Source organism: Salvelinus sp. IW2-2015, linkage group LG31 (assembly GCF_002910315.2).
Source record: "Salvelinus sp. IW2-2015 linkage group LG31, ASM291031v2, whole genome shotgun sequence".
NCBI classification, from domain to species: domain Eukaryota; kingdom Metazoa; phylum Chordata; class Actinopteri; order Salmoniformes; family Salmonidae; genus Salvelinus; species Salvelinus sp. IW2-2015.
The window spans coordinates 19,963,766-19,980,694 of record NC_036870.1 but is presented as its reverse complement, the minus strand read 5'-3'; the positions used below and the strand labels follow the sequence as shown (position 1 = coordinate 19,980,694).

The 16,929-nt window shown below is 44.8% G+C and overlaps 1 protein-coding gene and 2 long non-coding RNA genes across 3 annotated transcripts in view; 2 read left to right on the top strand and 1 right to left on the bottom strand.

Moving 5' to 3' along the window:
* The window catches only part of LOC111956041 (E3 ubiquitin-protein ligase TRIM71), a 63,452-nt gene extending 51,149 nt beyond the window's left edge, over positions 1-12,303 (bottom strand). The window contains exon 1 of the mRNA XM_023976460.2: positions 10,278-12,303. Coding sequence (XP_023832228.1) covers positions 10,278-11,039 — 762 coding nt within the window. The 5' untranslated portion in view covers positions 11,040-12,303. The remainder of the gene's footprint in view (positions 1-10,277) is intronic.
* Positions 2,050-3,316, top strand: LOC111956042 (uncharacterized). The gene is made up of 3 exons (XR_002893452.2): positions 2,050-2,581; positions 2,700-2,788; positions 3,130-3,316. It is a non-coding gene; the product is annotated as an uncharacterized lncRNA (long non-coding RNA).
* On the top strand, positions 3,642-7,334 carry LOC111956043 (uncharacterized). The gene is made up of 4 exons (XR_002876188.2): positions 3,642-3,860; positions 4,015-4,186; positions 4,284-4,398; positions 4,568-7,334. It is a non-coding gene; the product is annotated as an uncharacterized lncRNA (long non-coding RNA).
* Positions 12,304-16,929: the final 4,626 nt, after the last annotated feature.

Here is a 16,929-nt window from a genome sequence, read left to right as displayed (position 1 = left end):
AAACCAGCTCAGGCACAGTAATGCATTTACGTGTGCGTATCCCCCCTTCTTTCTCTCCCCTCCCTCCCTCTCTTCGCGAGGAGGAATGCACAGGGCTTTTTTCCAGCGCCTCTCTGGAACCCATTGGAAGGGGGCAAGGCAACGAAGCCTCCGAGTCACTCCAATCGCATAGAGCGGAGGAACTCGAATGTTTGCAAATTGAAAGGCCGTTTTAATAGCGATTCTGTAGTGCCAATTGGTCTATCTGTAAGTTCTAAATTTTTCTGTTCTGGTAAACGGCTCTGAAAATACAAACCCAGACACAACACGGTGCGCTCCTATTGCTACCCACTGCGCTCGTCCCGTCCTGTTTATGGGGCGTGTTGGCTGACTGATCCTCCAACGCTTTAATCCCTAGCTCCGGAGGAATGGACACACACTTACCGTTCCTGGCTGGGAGGAGGGGAGGGGAGTGAAGAGAAATAACGGGCAGGGCTTGGCTTAATTGCTTGTGCTGCGAATGGGGGCGAGGGGCTCGGAGACTCTTGCCCTTGTGATGGACGTGTGCTATACGGCTCAGGCAAATTACATTTTCGAACCAATAAATAACGTTTCCAGACAGGTGATTTAGACCATTGTATTTATTCCCCGATTTATTTGGAGACCCTCTTGAAACAAATTAGCAGTTTGGTTGGTGCGACAGGTGCATTTTACTCTGAATAGAGCTGATGGACGGTTTTAGAGCAGTTTGGTTGGTGCGACAGGTGCGTTTTACTTTGAACTTTAGAGCTGTTACCGGTTGACGGTTTTAGCTGCTGTTTGGTCGGTAAGACACCTGAGTTTTACTCTGAAAAGAGAGCTGTTAGTAGACAGTATTTAGCGGCAGGCAGGTCCATGCAACACGTGTGTTTTACTCTAAACAGAGCACTGCTCTCTTGTAATTTGTGCATATTTGTGTTAATGCAATTTAAATAAACTTTTTTTTTCTTGTCATCAAGGATGCAGGCTGTACGCGTGAAGTACAGGGATTGTCAGAAGTACATTTGTTATGAGGGGCAACTGACTTTCAAATCCTTTTTCGATTGTGGTTAGTGAAAAGTTTCAAATTTCACACAATATCCTATGGAACAACAGACTTATACTGAAACACTTTAAATATATTTACTTTATATTTACTGTCAAATTGATTGCTGATTTCCTTGCTGATAATGAGTACAAAGCAATCTTGCGCCTCCCCAAATCACAGATCAGTCAATGATTGGTTTATGGTTTATTGTCTTTGCCGGTCATTAATGGTTTTAAAGAATAAGTGATACTAACATTTGTATGCCGCTACAATCTCAGTATTGATAGCTATCTGTGGTGTATTGCTATAATACTCAGACTGCTGTTATAATAATTCAGTACGTGAACATCATAACCCGAAAACTGACTTAGTGCTCCTTTCCTTGTCAATTCCAATTATATGTAGTCTACAGCCTGTGACAGTCTACAGCCTGTGACTGCATATAATTGGAATTGACAAGGAAAGGAGCACTAAGTCAGTTTTCGGGTTACGATGTTCACGTAAGGTGACCTCTTGATTTCTGTCTTCTGTTCTGGTTTTTCTCAAAAAATACACAACATATTTAATCAATAAGGTTGTGCAACCTAATTTTGTCTTCACAGTTGCCAATAAATTTGACATTCCAACCTTGGACTTAAAAGTCTATGATGAATTGAAGACTGAAGTTGATGAGGAGTTTGAGTTTCTTCTAAAGAAACAAGACCTTGGTGTGCTGGAGATTTGTTTACCCCAAGACCCAAATCCTCCCAAGACCCAAATCCTGATGGTGAGTTGCTTATTAGCTTAGAGCTTCACATTCATCCATACAGTCCTGGCTAGCCTAACACATGTTCTGAATATGTGAGACAAGCAGATATATCTGCTGATTTCTTTTCTCATTTTGATGTTTTAAAATGTTTTTTTGTTTGTTTCTGTGCTCACCTCTCCCACCCCTTTTAGAACAGCAGTGGGCCTAATCAATTTAAAATGTTACATTTTTGCATTCCGCTTGTCATTAACAAAAGTCCTCTAATCATAATAATGGATGTTTCCACCTAAATGTGTTATAATTACAGTGTTAATCACACCAGTTAAATGTTAAAATGATTGCTAGATTTGTTGAGCTCCTCTGCAAGCAGCTCCTTATCAAAATACAGTGGAGACAATGAGGGGGACTCCGATGACACCATTATATTGCAGCGGAGTCCTGCTACAAGAAAGACAGCTGAGGATAATTGTCTATCTCATGTAAGTACTGCACATTTCCAGTTTAAACAAATGCCAAACTTGAAGATTGAGTGATAAAGGACATCAATGAAAGTTGTGAGAGGATGATCATGGTGTGTTTTATTATACTTGCTATTTCATTGCTGTTTTAAAAGTGTTAGTGTGATCCTTTTTTAAATTACCCCCGACTTAGACGATTGAAGACATTCTGAAGAACAAACCTGGAGGAGAGAGGATCGTGAATGAGTATGCTCGGACAAAAAGCCTAACAGATAGCAGAAGACGCGATATGGTCAAGATATTGGTTGCACAAATGACAAGTGAACATGGGTATATGTCATATACTCATTACATACCTTACCACCTAACACAGTTTTTAGCAGAAGTTGTGATTTACACATCAATATTTTTGTTTAGATCTCAAACAGTAAAGTGTGTGTGTGTCTAGGACATGTCCTTCAAGGCGTGTTAAAGAGGACTACGCAAAGGGCATCATTGCTTTGTTCCCATACCTGGCCGATCCTAGGAGCAGGTTATGTAAGTAAATTAAAAACAAAGTCTAACCTTTTTAACACTCTGGGACTCTTTCACCTTAAATTCTTTTCAGAATGTCAATATTTAAATTGTTGTTTTACTGTTGGGTGATGTTTTTATTTAAACTAAAGATCTGTTAACATGTCTGTATGCCCACCATCTCTGCCGTCTCTCCTAAGCTCAACTCTGGTGGTATAAAAGCCCAGTTAACTTCTGCACTGCGAGAGTCAGACCTGTTGAATGAGCAATTCTTCATCTATGAACGTATCTGTAGTTTTAAGGATAAAAATGAATATGAAGATATTTTAAACTGCTCACTCAAACTGAATTCTACTTTACTTTAGGAGCAGTATTACAATGCAGAAGATGGGAGTGGATATCTAGCATGGAGACTGACATTTGTTCAAAGGGAAGCATCAGAGTGACGACAGAAGACCATGCATCAGTCACTGACGTGTCGTTAGTCTCATGACCAGAAAATAATTGTATGTAAACATCTGTATAAGCAAGTGTTTCTTAGAAATACTGAAAGAGTAAGATACTTAGTATTAATTCTGTTTCTGAGTCAAAAAAAATCCTACTTTTCATCTGGTGACATAACTGCATGCATGGCCATCCTTGCAGAGTTTCTGAGCCTTGTTTTTTATCTCTTATGACACAATATTGTATACTTGTATAGAGCAGACAAACCCAGTAATCTGTCAACGTTTCACCATGTTACAGGTGGTCCAACAGCTGATAGACCCCTTCAGAGAGGAAACCTGTCCAACAACAGACAGCCTGGGTTGTGAGGCCGTTGCACTGATGAAGCATACAGCTGATAGACNGCCTGGGTTGTGAGGCCGTTGCACTGATGAAGCATACAGCTGATAGACCCCTTCAGAGAGGAAACCTGTCCAACAACAGAAAGCCTGGGTTGTGACGCCATTGCACTGATGAAGCATACAGCTGATGAAGCAATTGTAAAGGAAAAGATGAAGCAGACCTTCGCCTGTCACCAAAAGATGTTCATGACCCAGTGAAGTCCTCTGAAATATTCACAGCGTTTCCAAGATTCCAAGACATAGCAGGAATGGTATGTGGATCTTCGACTGCCTTGCCTTGAAACTGTCAGGACAATTGTTTTCTGTTCTACAACAGTCTGATTAGGACTGTGATATATTACATGACGATAGTGCCACACCACAATGTTTACTGTTCTGTCTTGACTTATTCCATCTTGTCTGCAGATTGAGCAAGATGTTAGTCTGTTCTTTGGTGATGCAACCTCTGTAAAGTTCCTGGAGAAGTGGTTTACTCTCTACAAGCAGGAAGTCATTGACCAAAGCCGTGGCCTCACACAGACAGGCGACCTGCAAGACCTGGTTCAAAATGCTGGATCCACAACAGAAGTGGAAAATGGTATGCTGGAAAAAAATTATTATACTAATGGAAGGGAGCATTGTTTTTGAAAGCAAAATGGAGTGATGTAACTTTCAGTGAAAATGTGTACTTTCAGGATGTCATCCATTTTGGTCCTTGTCCACCTTCTGCCACCATCACCTCATGGACGCAAGAGACCAGGAAAAATCTCAGCCAGACACACCAGTTACCACATTGTGAAGTTTATCAAGGTGAGGTTACAGTTGACTGTTCTGTCCCCATTCCTAATCCTAATAACTACTTTTAAGATCATGGACAAATCATGGTAAGATCATGTGTAGCTGTAATTTACATTTTCACAAACTGTTTGCGAACCGTGATTCATTTTAATAGCACACTAATGAGGTTCTTGTGTCACAGACTGGGACCAGCATCCAGGGGCATCTGGAGAGCGTCACGGAAAGCCTTCAACCCTATCTGCTTGCTGTGGGGACCCAGAGGACTGGGATTCACAAGTACTTCATTGTAATTGACAAACATGTAATACCGTGTAAGTCACCAGACTCTCTTGCCTGTTTTGATGAGCTTTTCGAAGCTCATTTTGTCTTCGGTACCTCGTACAAAGCATCTTTATAAAGCACATGAACCTTGTTCTGATCATGGTGAAGGCCCCTCTACAGCTGAATATGTAGCAGTAAGTCATTTTGATGACTTGCCATCAACAAGTTCCCCTTCTGACTCAGTCCTTGTCAATAGGAGACTTGGAGACAGCTGCTCTGCAACCATAGCTGAACTTAAAGTGGCAGGTGTAGGTGAAACAACCATTAACTCTTTGGTCATTTCCATGGAAGAGATAGTTGATGATATTCATATTCAAGCTAAAGAATCTGTGAAGAAGTGTCTGTCTATACAGGAGCCTATTAAAAGTGACATTGAGTGTAAAATGTATGTGTTTTGAAAAAATGTAAAATCCTTTTGGTGTATTAAATTCTGAAAGTAAGAGAAGGCAGTATTTTACAGAAATGTGGGGAAGGGTAGACCCAGTTGAATACATTCTTGGTACAAGATTTGATACACAACGCAATCGGACTACTGGAGGCTATGATGAAATTGCTGTTACTGATCAATTTGTTTACATCCTAATTTTGAAAACATGACAGTTTATTTACAAACACCCTGATATAAAGGAGATGATGCAGACTGATTCCAGTTCAAGAAACCTTTATGACTGATGTGATGGAGATCTGTTCCAGAGCCATGCTCTATTTTCAAAACACAACCAATTCAGATACAGCTTCTCTATGATGATTTTCAAACTGCAAATCCTCTTGGATCATAATACATACAATAGGAGCAATCTATTTCAATTTATGGAATTTTTCTCCAAAATTCAACTCATTTCTGCCTAATATTCATTTGGTTGCTTTATTTCATGCCCAAGATGTTAAAACATATGGCTTTTCTAAAATACTTGATCCAGTTGTGCAGGATATTAAAGTACTTGAGAGGGATGGAATTATGGTCCCCTTGTATGATCAACCAGTGTATGGAACTACTGTCCAAGTTACAGGTGACAACCTTGGTCTTCACTGTTTATTTGGTTTTGTTGAATTATTCTGATATTTTTGCTGCTTTTGTCTTGCTGAGAAAGAGGACTTTCAAACTGAATTTGATGACGATTCACCCAAGATAGTTATGCGAACTCGAGCACTTCATGCAGAACACTGCCAAAAAAAGGAGCCAAATCCCAGTCTTCCCTCTGTGATGGGTGTTAAACGTTCTTGCATTCTAAACTCCTTGCAGTACTTCAATTCATTTGAAAACTTCTGTCGACATTATGCATGATATCTTGGTGGGAGTGGCCCAATATGAAATGAAACTGCTAATACTGCACTTGATAGACAAGTACACAACATCAAATGAAATAGACAGGAGAATAAAGAGCTGTAACTATGGTTACATGGAGCAAAACAACACACCTCCTGCAGTGAATTTAGGAGAGGACTCTAATGACTTGGGGTTAAATGCTCTCCAGTCCTGGTGTTTACTTCCCAATCTAGCACTTCTCTTTGGAGACTTAGTTTGTCCCAATGATCTACACTGGTATTTACTATTGCTGTTGCTTCAGATAGTAAACATTGTATTTTCTCCAATGATATCAAAGGGTATTACAATTTTTTTGAAACACTTAATCACAGAACACCACAGGTTATTCAAGCAATTGTTTCCAAAAAAGAGGCTGCTACCGAAGCATCATTTTATGGTGCATTACCCCACATGTATGCTTAAAATTGGACCAGTTTTGCATAGCTGGTGCATGCACTATGAAGCAAAGCATAATTTCTTTTTTTTTTAACATTTAAAAAGCTTTAAAAATGTTACTAAAACATTGGCAAAAAAAACACCAAAGTCAAATAGCATACATTTGACACTAACAGAGTCATGATTGGTCCAGGTAAAATGTTATCTTTAAATATGGTGGACTGGGGCTGTAAGATGGCTCTTCAGGAACCAATTGACACCACCGTTTTAAATGTTAAATTGGCCAAACACCATGGAAATATGTATCGTTCAGGTTTAGTTGTTTGTCTAAAGTCCATTGTGAGATGACAGTTTTTCAGAAAATACACCATGTAGTTGTTAAAGATGAGAAGTTACTGTTGGTTACTTTTGCCCTACAAACAATATGTCTTGATGAGCATTTTAATGCATATAGAGTTGGGTGTACAACAGAAGGACCTTATGTAGTTGATGATAAAGAGCTTTTCTGTCACAAAGCATTTGATATACAGATGTCTTACAGTTGTGATGATTCAAGTTTGTTTATTGTCCCATACTATTTCCTGTGATTGTAAAAACTGCACAAAACCAAGATGTATTGTATTGCAATTTTGGCTTTTTTATTTACTTTTAATAAAAGGGGGCCAGATGCCAAAATGTCATTTTACAGAGGCCACAATTTTATTTTATCATCAGTGTTTTTGATATGTGAGATGCCAGTTTCACAAAATCCCCCATGTCATTGTTAGATGTATTGAATTGCAATATTGAGCTTTTTTATGTACATGTATTAAAATGAACAGAGGCCAACATTTCATTTCAGTCCACAATTGTATTTTATTATCATCAGTATTTTGATGTATGTATTGCAAATGTCTTACATTTAAGAATAAAGTGCTTTGTTAAATACAGACTTCTGATTTATTGACGTTAAGTTTAGTTGTACAAATGCCACTCTTGACTGATAATATTAAATTCTATATTGAGTGAATTGGCAGGTTTTTCATTTTAAGCAAAATAGAGTGAATTACAGTTTGTAGAGTTAAATATAAACACCGAATAGAGTAGAAATAACTCTGAAAATTGAACTCTGTAACAAGAGTAATTTTTACTCTATTTAGACTGGGACCAAATGTTATCTTTTGTAGAGTATAATTGTATTCAATTTGAGTAACATTTACTCAGATACATTTATTGTGTACTGGTGTGTGTATGTGTGTGAATTCCGGACACACAGCATTCCCCACAATAGATTTTCTGCCCCACCCCCCAAACATTCTCCACTATTTGAACCAAGACTTCTAAGAGGGGAGTCGGTTACACGTGTGTGGTGTGTGAGTGCATGCTCACACACACACACTACACACATWGCTGTCCATTTCCAAACAACTCGCATTCCACATTGGCCTGTAAAAGAGACCACCCCCACTTGAATGCCAACCAACCCTTTACACTACTCAACTCTACCCCCAACACCTGCCTCCAACTCCAGTGTGTCGTGTGTGTGTGAATGTGTGTCTAGTTTGTCTGTGTCTAATGTGTGTGCATATAGTGTTTGTGAATGTGTGTGCCTGGCGAGGGGACAGTGTGCTGGCGAGGGGGCAGTGTGCCTGGCGAGGGGGCAGTGTGCCTGGCGAGGGGGCAGTATGCCTGGCGAGGGGGCAGTGTGCTGGCGAGGGGGCAGTGTGCCTGGCGAGGGGGCTGTGTGCAGCCATCTGGTCAGTATGGTTGATGGTGGTCCAGAGTCTCTACAGATCAAAGGGTCACTTTTCCTCTTTGTACTGATCTTCCTCATCTGCGTACAGACCTCAGTGTGTAGGGCAAAGGTTGGAGAACTGGGTCACTGTGTGTGTATCTGCCCTCAGGGAGAGGTAGGGTGAGGCAGGGTGAGAGGAGGGTTGAGATAGGGTGAGAGGAGAGGTGAGGCAGGGTGAGAGGAGAGGTGAGGTAGGGTAAGGCAGTGAGAGGAGGGGTGAGGAGGGCGAGAGGATGGGTGAGAGGACAGGTGAGGTAGAGTGAGCAGGGTGAGAGGAGGGTTAGGCAGGGTGAGAGGAGAGGTGAGTTAGGATAAGGCAGGGTGAGATGAGGGGTGAGAGGAGAGGTGAGGTAGGGTGAGAGGAGGGGTGAGATAGGGTGAGGGAGGGGTGAGAATGGAGGGTGAGGCAGGAGAGAGGAGTGAGTTAGGATAAGGCAGGGTGAGATCGATGAGAGAGGGTGAGATGGAGGGGTGAGGCAGGGAGAGAGGAGGTGAGTTAGGATAAGGCAGGGTGAGATCAGGTGAGAGGAGGGTGAGGCAGGGTGAGAGGAGGGTGTGGCAGGGTGAGAGGAGGGTGAGGCAGGGTGAGAGGAGCGTGTGGCAGGGTGAGAGGAGGGGTGAGATAGGGTGAGGGGAGGGTGAGATGGAGGGTGAGGCAGGGAGAGAGGAGTGAGTTAGGATAAGGCAGGGTGAGATCGGGTGAGAGGAGGGGTGAGCAGGTGAGAGGAGGGTGAGGCAGGATGAGAGGAGGGGTAAGATAGGGTGAGAGGAGGGGTGAGGGCAGGGTGAGAGGCAGGGTGAGAGAGATAGGGTGAGAGGAGGTGAGGCAGGGTGAGATGTGGTGAGAGGAGGGGTGAGATAGGGTGAGAGGATGGGTGAGAGGATGGGTGAGGGGAGGGGTGAGAGGAGGGGTGAGGGGAGAGAGGAGGGGTGAGAGGAGGGGTGAAATAAACAAAAACCACTAGAACTAATCATCAGCTGGAGGACTAGAGGCAGTCACATCACAGTTCAAACACACCATTGAGTGAGTCATGAGTGAGACATTACTGGAAAGCAGAGCCCTTACTGGAAATGTGACATGTATGTATGTATGTATGTGTGTGAGTCACTCCCTCCAACAGAAGCCATCTGGTAAACAAGACTTATAATAACGAGTGAGGACAACCAATACTTGTTTTTAAGTAATGTTGCTCTTGTGGAATGTCTCTCCTTGACCACTACAGATATCACAGAAACCAAGGTCCAGTTGCATGTGAAAACAGCATGGTTTGCATTTGCTCCATTGTTAATGTTTTATTGGTCGCCCTCTCTACTCCTTCGCTGAGCCACTACAGTCTTCTCTTCCCACTGCCTATGGGTTCTTTGCAGTCAGCGAAACATGTGTGGTGTTGGAGTGAGGGGCCTCTCCCTCTGGCCGGTGTGGTACAGCGTAATCAGTGTGTGTACAGTGCACGTGCCTGCCTGCCTCTCTAGGGAAGTAGGTGAAGAGCCACTGAGCTCGTCTTTGAACTCCAGGCCATATGGCCCTCTGTAAGGCCCAGGCTACGGCACACTTACTCTAATACTATTACACTGTGTGTGTGTGTGACTACACATAATGCTATTACAGGCCAGGAAGCTGTGTGTGTGGTTACTACACACATAATGCTATTACACTGTGGTACCAGGGGGTCAGGGGTAAAGCTGCCTGGTATCACTCAACTAGCTGGCATTACAGACAGAACTGCTGGGCTTTAGACAGTTAATGTTGGTGTTTGTTTTTGACATGGCTGTGTGTGTGTGTGAGCGCTAATGTGAGAGGGTCTAAAGTCCACACCTATGGCCATATAAAGACCAGCTGTAAGGACTAAACCTATAGCTGCAGTGTAGTGATTTATGGAGAACAGTGTAGTGATTTAGGGAGAACAGTGTAGTGATTTAGGGAAAACAGTGTAGTGATTTAGGGAGAACAGTGTAGTGAAGCGGTGCTCGAACCAGAAACCCTGTGGATCCAGAGTGGAGGCACTACCTCCTGTTCCATACACTGTAGGCCCAGGCCTCATTTCCGTTTGAATGTGTGTGTGTGTGTGTGTGTGTGTGTGTGTGTGTCCCTACCTCGTTGTCGTGGGTCTGACAAAAGCTCATCCTGTCCTGGAACAAAGGTAGCAGGGAGAAGTTGTAGTGAAAGGACTGGGCCAGGGAGACGGCCACGCCTCCCCCCCCTTCTCCACCTCCTCCGATGGGGATGACCTTGCCTCGACCCGCTTGGTGCTGGTGCAGGCTCTCAGCTAGCCTCTCAATGAAGTGATCCTTGGTCAGCCGGACCCTCTGGTGGGCACGGACGCAGTTATCGCACAGGTACTCCTGGCAGTCCAGGCAGTGGGAGCTGGCCGGGTTCCCCTCGTCACAGGAGCTACACGTAGGCTCTCCCAGGCGGTGCGGGCGGAGGAGCCCGCCGTGGGGGTGGTGGAACCCAGGTATGGAGCCCCCGCCGACCCCCCGGTGGTGGCCGTTGGTATTCTGGCCAAGTTGGAGCTGCTCCTCGGAGCTCACCACCACATCCAGAAGGTTACTGAAGAGGAAGTTGGAGGAAGGGAGGGAGTCCATTCCGGCTTCGGAGATGGAGACCTTCTGATTGCAGGTGGGGCAGCTGAGTTTGAGAGGGTCCCCAGGGCTGCGCTGGCCCTCCAGGCACTGCCTGCAGAAGGCGTGGAGGCAGGGGAGGACATGGAGGCGCCGGGAGGAGAACGACGAGGAGGAGGAATGAGAGGAGGAGGATGAGGTGGAGGAGTTGGAGGAAATAGGAGTGGAGGAGGAGCCACAGAGTTCCTTGCAGAGAGGACAGGTTTGCAGGTCGGAGTCTGAGAAGGAAGCCATCTGAGGGGTTTTAAACAAGGCTACACTTTATAAGAACATCCACTCGGGTATTACTGGGGCATTCATTTGGGAAACGTATGTTAGTTTCTCCCCTTGTGTTCTCTTCTGTGGAAAACAGGTTCTTGAGGTAGGTCGTTTTTTACAGTCAAAATGCTCCACATACATAGGATAGGTGTTATCTCCAAACAATAACGCTCAACTGACGCCAGATACGCAAATAAAGGCCGCCCTTTTATAAGATTCTCTTCAAATCAAATTAGCAACATTCATTTCAGTTCACAATGATTAAATATCTTCACTTGGATACGGCTTTAGAATAATTATTTTAGGCTACTCCCTATAATTATGGCCAACTTTACATAGGCCTAAATCTATTCTGTCTTTTTTTTGGATGGGCTATTTTCATGAGGCCAAATCCAAAAGAGCCACCTTTAGAGTTCACTGGTTTTTGTTTATTCATTCGTTTGTTGTTGTTTTTGTTTTAGATGTCGCGGCCTGGCGGGTTTATAGAATAGTCCGAAAACAGATTTGTGCCCACAGCTCCTTTTCCCTCCCCAACCAACACAGCATCACACTACTCAATGCAAATATTTCGTCCCGTTTCAGAGTCAGTGTTGTCGGCCCTCTAGTCCACCATCCGGGCCCTCTCCGACGGCGTCAGAGGCTTGCAGAAGACGGTGGTTATGGTTCGCTCTCTCTCCGCCAAAACAAGACCGTAAATTATTCATCAAAGCATTGGCTCAACAGCAACTCGATCTCATTGCCGCTCTATAGGTCCGTTTGGCGACAAAACAACCCCAACCGTCTCCGTTTTTAAACCCCTCCGTCTTTACGCACAGTCCCACAGTCGAAACCAGCTCCAGGCACGTATGCATTTACGTGTGCGTATCCCCCTTCTTTCTCTCTCCCTCCCTCCCTCTCTTCGCGAGGAGGAATGCACAGGGCTTTTCCAAGCGCCTCTCTGGAACCTTGGAAGGGGGAAAGGCACGAGCCTCCGAGTCACTCCAATCGCATAAGCCTGGAGGAACTCCGAAGTTGCAATTGAAAGGCCGTTTTATAGCGATTCTGTAGTCCCAATTGGTCTATCTGTAGTTCTATTTTCTGTTCTGGTAAACGCGCTCTGAAATACAAACACAGACACAACACGGTGCGCTCCTATTGCTACCCACGCGCTCGTCCCGTCCTGTTTATGGGCGCGTGTTGCTGACTGATCCTCCAACCGCTTTAATCCTACTCGGAGGAATGGACACACACTTCCGTCCTGGCTGGGAGGAGGGGAGGGGAGTGGAAGAGAAACGGGCAGGGGCTTGGCTTATTGCTTGTGCTGCGAATGGGGGCGAGGGGCTCCGGAGACTCTTGCCCTTGTGATGGACGTGTGCTATAGGCTCAGGCAAATTACATTTTCAAAAAATAAATAAACGTTTCCAGACAGGTGATTTAGAATTGTATTTATTCCCCGATTCCTAGTTTGGAGGACCTCTTGGAAAACAAATTAGATGAATGAATGTGTTGTAGCCTAGCCTGTTGTAATAACTTGGGGCGGCAGGTAGCCTAGTGGTTAGAGGGTTGGGCCAGTAACCGAAAGGTAGCTAGATTGAGTCCCCGAGCTGACAAGGTAAAAATATGTCGTTCTGCCCATGAACAAGTCAGTCACTGTTCCTAGGCTGTCATTGTAAATAAGAATTTGTTCTTAACAGACCTGCTTAGTTAAATTACATAAATAACAGTGCATCTTTGTTCCATTAGAAGCACCTGTCTTTTTGTAAACATTTATGCTAAAGTCACTGATCGATGGGTTCCATGGGGACACATTTACTTATCTGTAGATTTACTTATTTGATATTCCATAAATCTCTGTGTGTGCATGTGTGTGTGTCAGGGACGAACTGGTCATAGGGCAATTTTGGCAAATGCCAGATGGTCTGGTCCATTCTCAGCCCAGTGGGCCTGTCTACATTTTCCGCAAAATTAACACTATTTGGCTAAAAATGGGGGCTTCAAGGAAAAACAACTGTTCGGTGTGGGGGTCTCGATAAATGGGCTGTCATGATAAAAATGCCAGCACCAATGACATCCTAGAAAGTAGCCTTGACTAAAATAACCAACAGGAGGCTTTGTCACAGTTGGAAACAACACACTAACTAAATGTATGACATGTACGGTATATGATCGGCATGTATGCAACAGTGATGTGTTCCAGAAAACCCCCATGTCTGACATGCCTTGTTTAAGAAGATAATATACTGTGTTTAGGTGCAGTAAATACAGTATTATAAACTAGGTGGTTCAAGCCTTGAACGCTGATTGGCTGACAGCTGTGGTATTTCAGACCGTATACCACGGGTATGACAGAACATTTATTTTTACTGTTCTCATTATGTTGGTAACCAGTTTATAACAGCAATAAGGCATCTCTGGGATTTGTGGTATATGGCCAATAGGCACTCTGCGATGCGTCGTGCATAAGAACAGCCCTTAGCCATGGTATATTGGCCAATGTACCACACCCCCTCGTGCCTTATTGCTTAATTAGGTAATTCACTCTCCCATACATGCTTAGAACATGTATTAGGTACATATTTCTAGCGATTGAAGGGGAAAAGATGAAGCGAGGTTTGAACCAGCAACACTGTTCATGGGGCAAGTACACTACCACCTGTGTCATAAAAGTCTGGATCTCGTAGCATTGGCTGTAGTAGTAGCCTATTCCAATGAGCTCTGTTCAGATACACATATCTATGGAATAGGGCTGAATATGGAATTGAGCCTTCAATGAGGAAAATGGGGGGAAAGAATTAAAGACGAGGAGAAACAGTCATATGCACAGTCAAAAACAAGAGAGGGCAGGACAGGGTTAGGGCATGATTATGGGATTGTTGTCTGAACTCATGATAGGATATACACTGGTAGAAATGCATTATGTAGAACAGACATGCATCAGAAAGAGATATTCTTTAGACAGACATAATTGAGGAAATGTCATATTGGACAGACATAATCAGAAGAAATACACTATTGAGCATGTGTGTGTGTCATGTTTTGTCATTGATCATCATGTCTTGTCCCTGTGCTTCCCTCTGCTGGTCTTATTAGGTTCTTTCCCTCTTTCTGTCCCTCTCTCTCCCCCTCCCTCTCTCCCTCTCTCGCTCTCTCTCTCTATCGTTCCGTTCCTGCTCCCAGCTGTTTCTCATTCTCCTAAACTACCTCATTTACTCTTTCACACCTGTCCCCTATTTTRCCCTCTGATTAGAGTCCCTATTTCTCCCTCTGTTTTCCGCTTCTGTCCTTGTCGGATTCTTGTTTGATGTTTGCTGTTCTGTGTCCTTGTTCCGCCCTGTCGTGTTTTTGTCTTCTTCAGATGCTGCGTGTGAGCAGGTGTCTATGTCAGCTACGGCCTGTGCCTTCCTGAAGCGACCTGCTCGTCTTGTATGTCGCAGTACTCCAAGTCGCTCTCCTCTTACTGACGAGAGGATTTCAGTTTCCTGTTTTGGTTTTACCTTTGATAATATCCAGGAGAATTATTGTTTGTTTAAGACTGGAATAAAGACTCTGTTTCTATTACGTCCTTTTGTCCTCATTCACCAGCTAACAGAAGAATCCGACCAAGAATGGACCCAGCGACTACGGATTTTCGCTACACTGCCGTCGAGATCCAGGGAGTAATGCTCGGCAACACGAGCAGGAATTGTCTGCTGCTCGTCATGCCGTTGAGACCCTGTCCGCTCAGGTCTCCGATCTCTCAGGACAGTTCAGAGTCTTCGTCTCGTGCCACCAGCTACTTCTGGTCTTCCGAGTCTCCGGAACCTAGGGTTAAACCCACCATGTTACTCTGGGCAGCCCACTGAGTGTCGCTCCTTTCTCACCCAGTGTGATATTGTGTTCTCTCTCCAGCCCACACAATACTCAAGAGAGAGAGCTCGGTCGCTTACGTCATATCACTCCTTACTGGTCGGCTCGGGAGTGGGGCACAGCTATCTGGGAGGCAAGGGCTGAGTTTTCTGACGTTATCAGAACTTTAAAGAGGAGGATACGGGTTTTTGATCGTTCAGTTTTTGGGAAGGAGGTTCCAGGCCCTGGCTTCCCTATGTCAAGGATCGATCCATAACGGATTACTCTATAGAGTTTCGCACTCTTGCTGCATCCAGTGACTGGAACGAGCCGGCGTTGCTCGCTCGTTTTCTGGAGGACTCCACGCTGAGGTTAAGGATGAGATTCTCTCCCGGGAGGTTCCTTCCAGCGTGGACTCTTTGATTGCACTCGCCATCCGCATAGAACGACGGGTAGATCTTCGTCACCGAGCTCGTGGAAGAGAGCTCGCGTTAACGGTGTTTACCCTCTCCGCATCTCAACCATCTCCCTCCACCGGCTCAGAGACTGAGCCCATGCAGCTGGGAGGTATTCGCATCTCGACTAAGGAGAGGGAACGGAGAATCACAACCGCCTTTGCCTCTATTGCGGTTCTGCTGGACATTTTGTCTGTCATGTCCAGTAAAAGCCAGAGCTCATCAGTAAGCGGAGGCTACTGGTGAGCGCTACTACTCAGGTCTCTCCATCAAGATCCTGTACTACCTTGTCGGTCCATCTACGCTGGACCGGTTCGGCTGCTTCCTGCAGTGCCTTGATAGACTCTGGCTGAGGGTTTTTTATGGACGAAGCATGGCTCGGAAACATGACATTCCTCTCAGACAGTTAGGGAAGCCCACGCCCATGTTCGCCTTAGATGGTAGTCTTCTCCCCAGTATCAGATGTGAGACACTACCTTTAACCCTCACAGTATCTGGTAACCACAGTGAGACCATTTCCTTTTTGATTTTTCGTTCACCTTTTACACCTGTTGTTTTGGGTCATCCCTGGCTAGTATGTGCATAATCCTTCTATTAATTGGTCTAGTAATTCTATCCTATCCTGGAACGTTTCTTGTCATGTGAATGTTTAATGTCTGCTATCCCTCCTGTTTCTTCTGTCCCCTCTACTCAGGAGGAACCTGTGATTTGACAGGACCGGAGAATATCATGATCTGCGCACGGTCTTCAGTCGGTCCAGAGCCAGCTCTCTTCCTCCTCACCGGTCGTATGATTGTTGTATTGATCTCCTTCCGGGGACCACTCCCCCTCGGGGTAGACTATACTCTCTGTCGGCTCCCGAACGTAAGGCTCTCGAGGATTATCTGTCTGTTTCTCTCGACGCCGGTACCGTGGTGCCTTCTTCCTCTCCCGCCGGAGCGGGGTTTTTCTTTTTAAGAAGAAGGACGGTACTCTGCGCCCCTGCGTGGATATCGAGGGGCTGAATGACATAACGGTTAAGAATCGTTATCCGCTTCCCCTTATGTCGTCAGCCTTCGAGATTTTGCAGGGAGCCAGTTCTTTACTAGTTGGACCTTCGTAACGCTTACCATCTCGTACGCATCAGAGGAGGGGGACGAGGGAAAACGGCGTGTAACACTCCGTTAGGCATTTTGAATACCGGTTCTGCCGTTCGGTCTCGCTAATGCTCCAGCTGTCTTTCAGCATTAGTTAATGATGTACTGAGAGACATGTGAACATCTTGTTTTCGTTTACCTTGACGATATCCTGATTTTTCTTCCCGTCACTCGAGATTCATTTCAGCACGTTCGACGTGTACTCCAGCGCCTTTTAGAGAATTGTTTCTACGTGAAGGCTGAGAAGTGCGCCTTTCATGTCTCCTCTGTCACATTTTCTCGGTTTCTGTATTTTCCGCTGAAGCATTAGATGGATCCCGCTAAGTCCAGGCTGTCAGCGATTGGCCCGTTCCTAAGTCACGTGTCGAGTTGCAGCGCTTTCTCCGTTTCGCCTAATTTCTATCGGCGTTTCATTCGTAATTTCGATCAAGTGGCTGCCCCTCTCACAGCTCTGATTCTGTCAAACTTGCT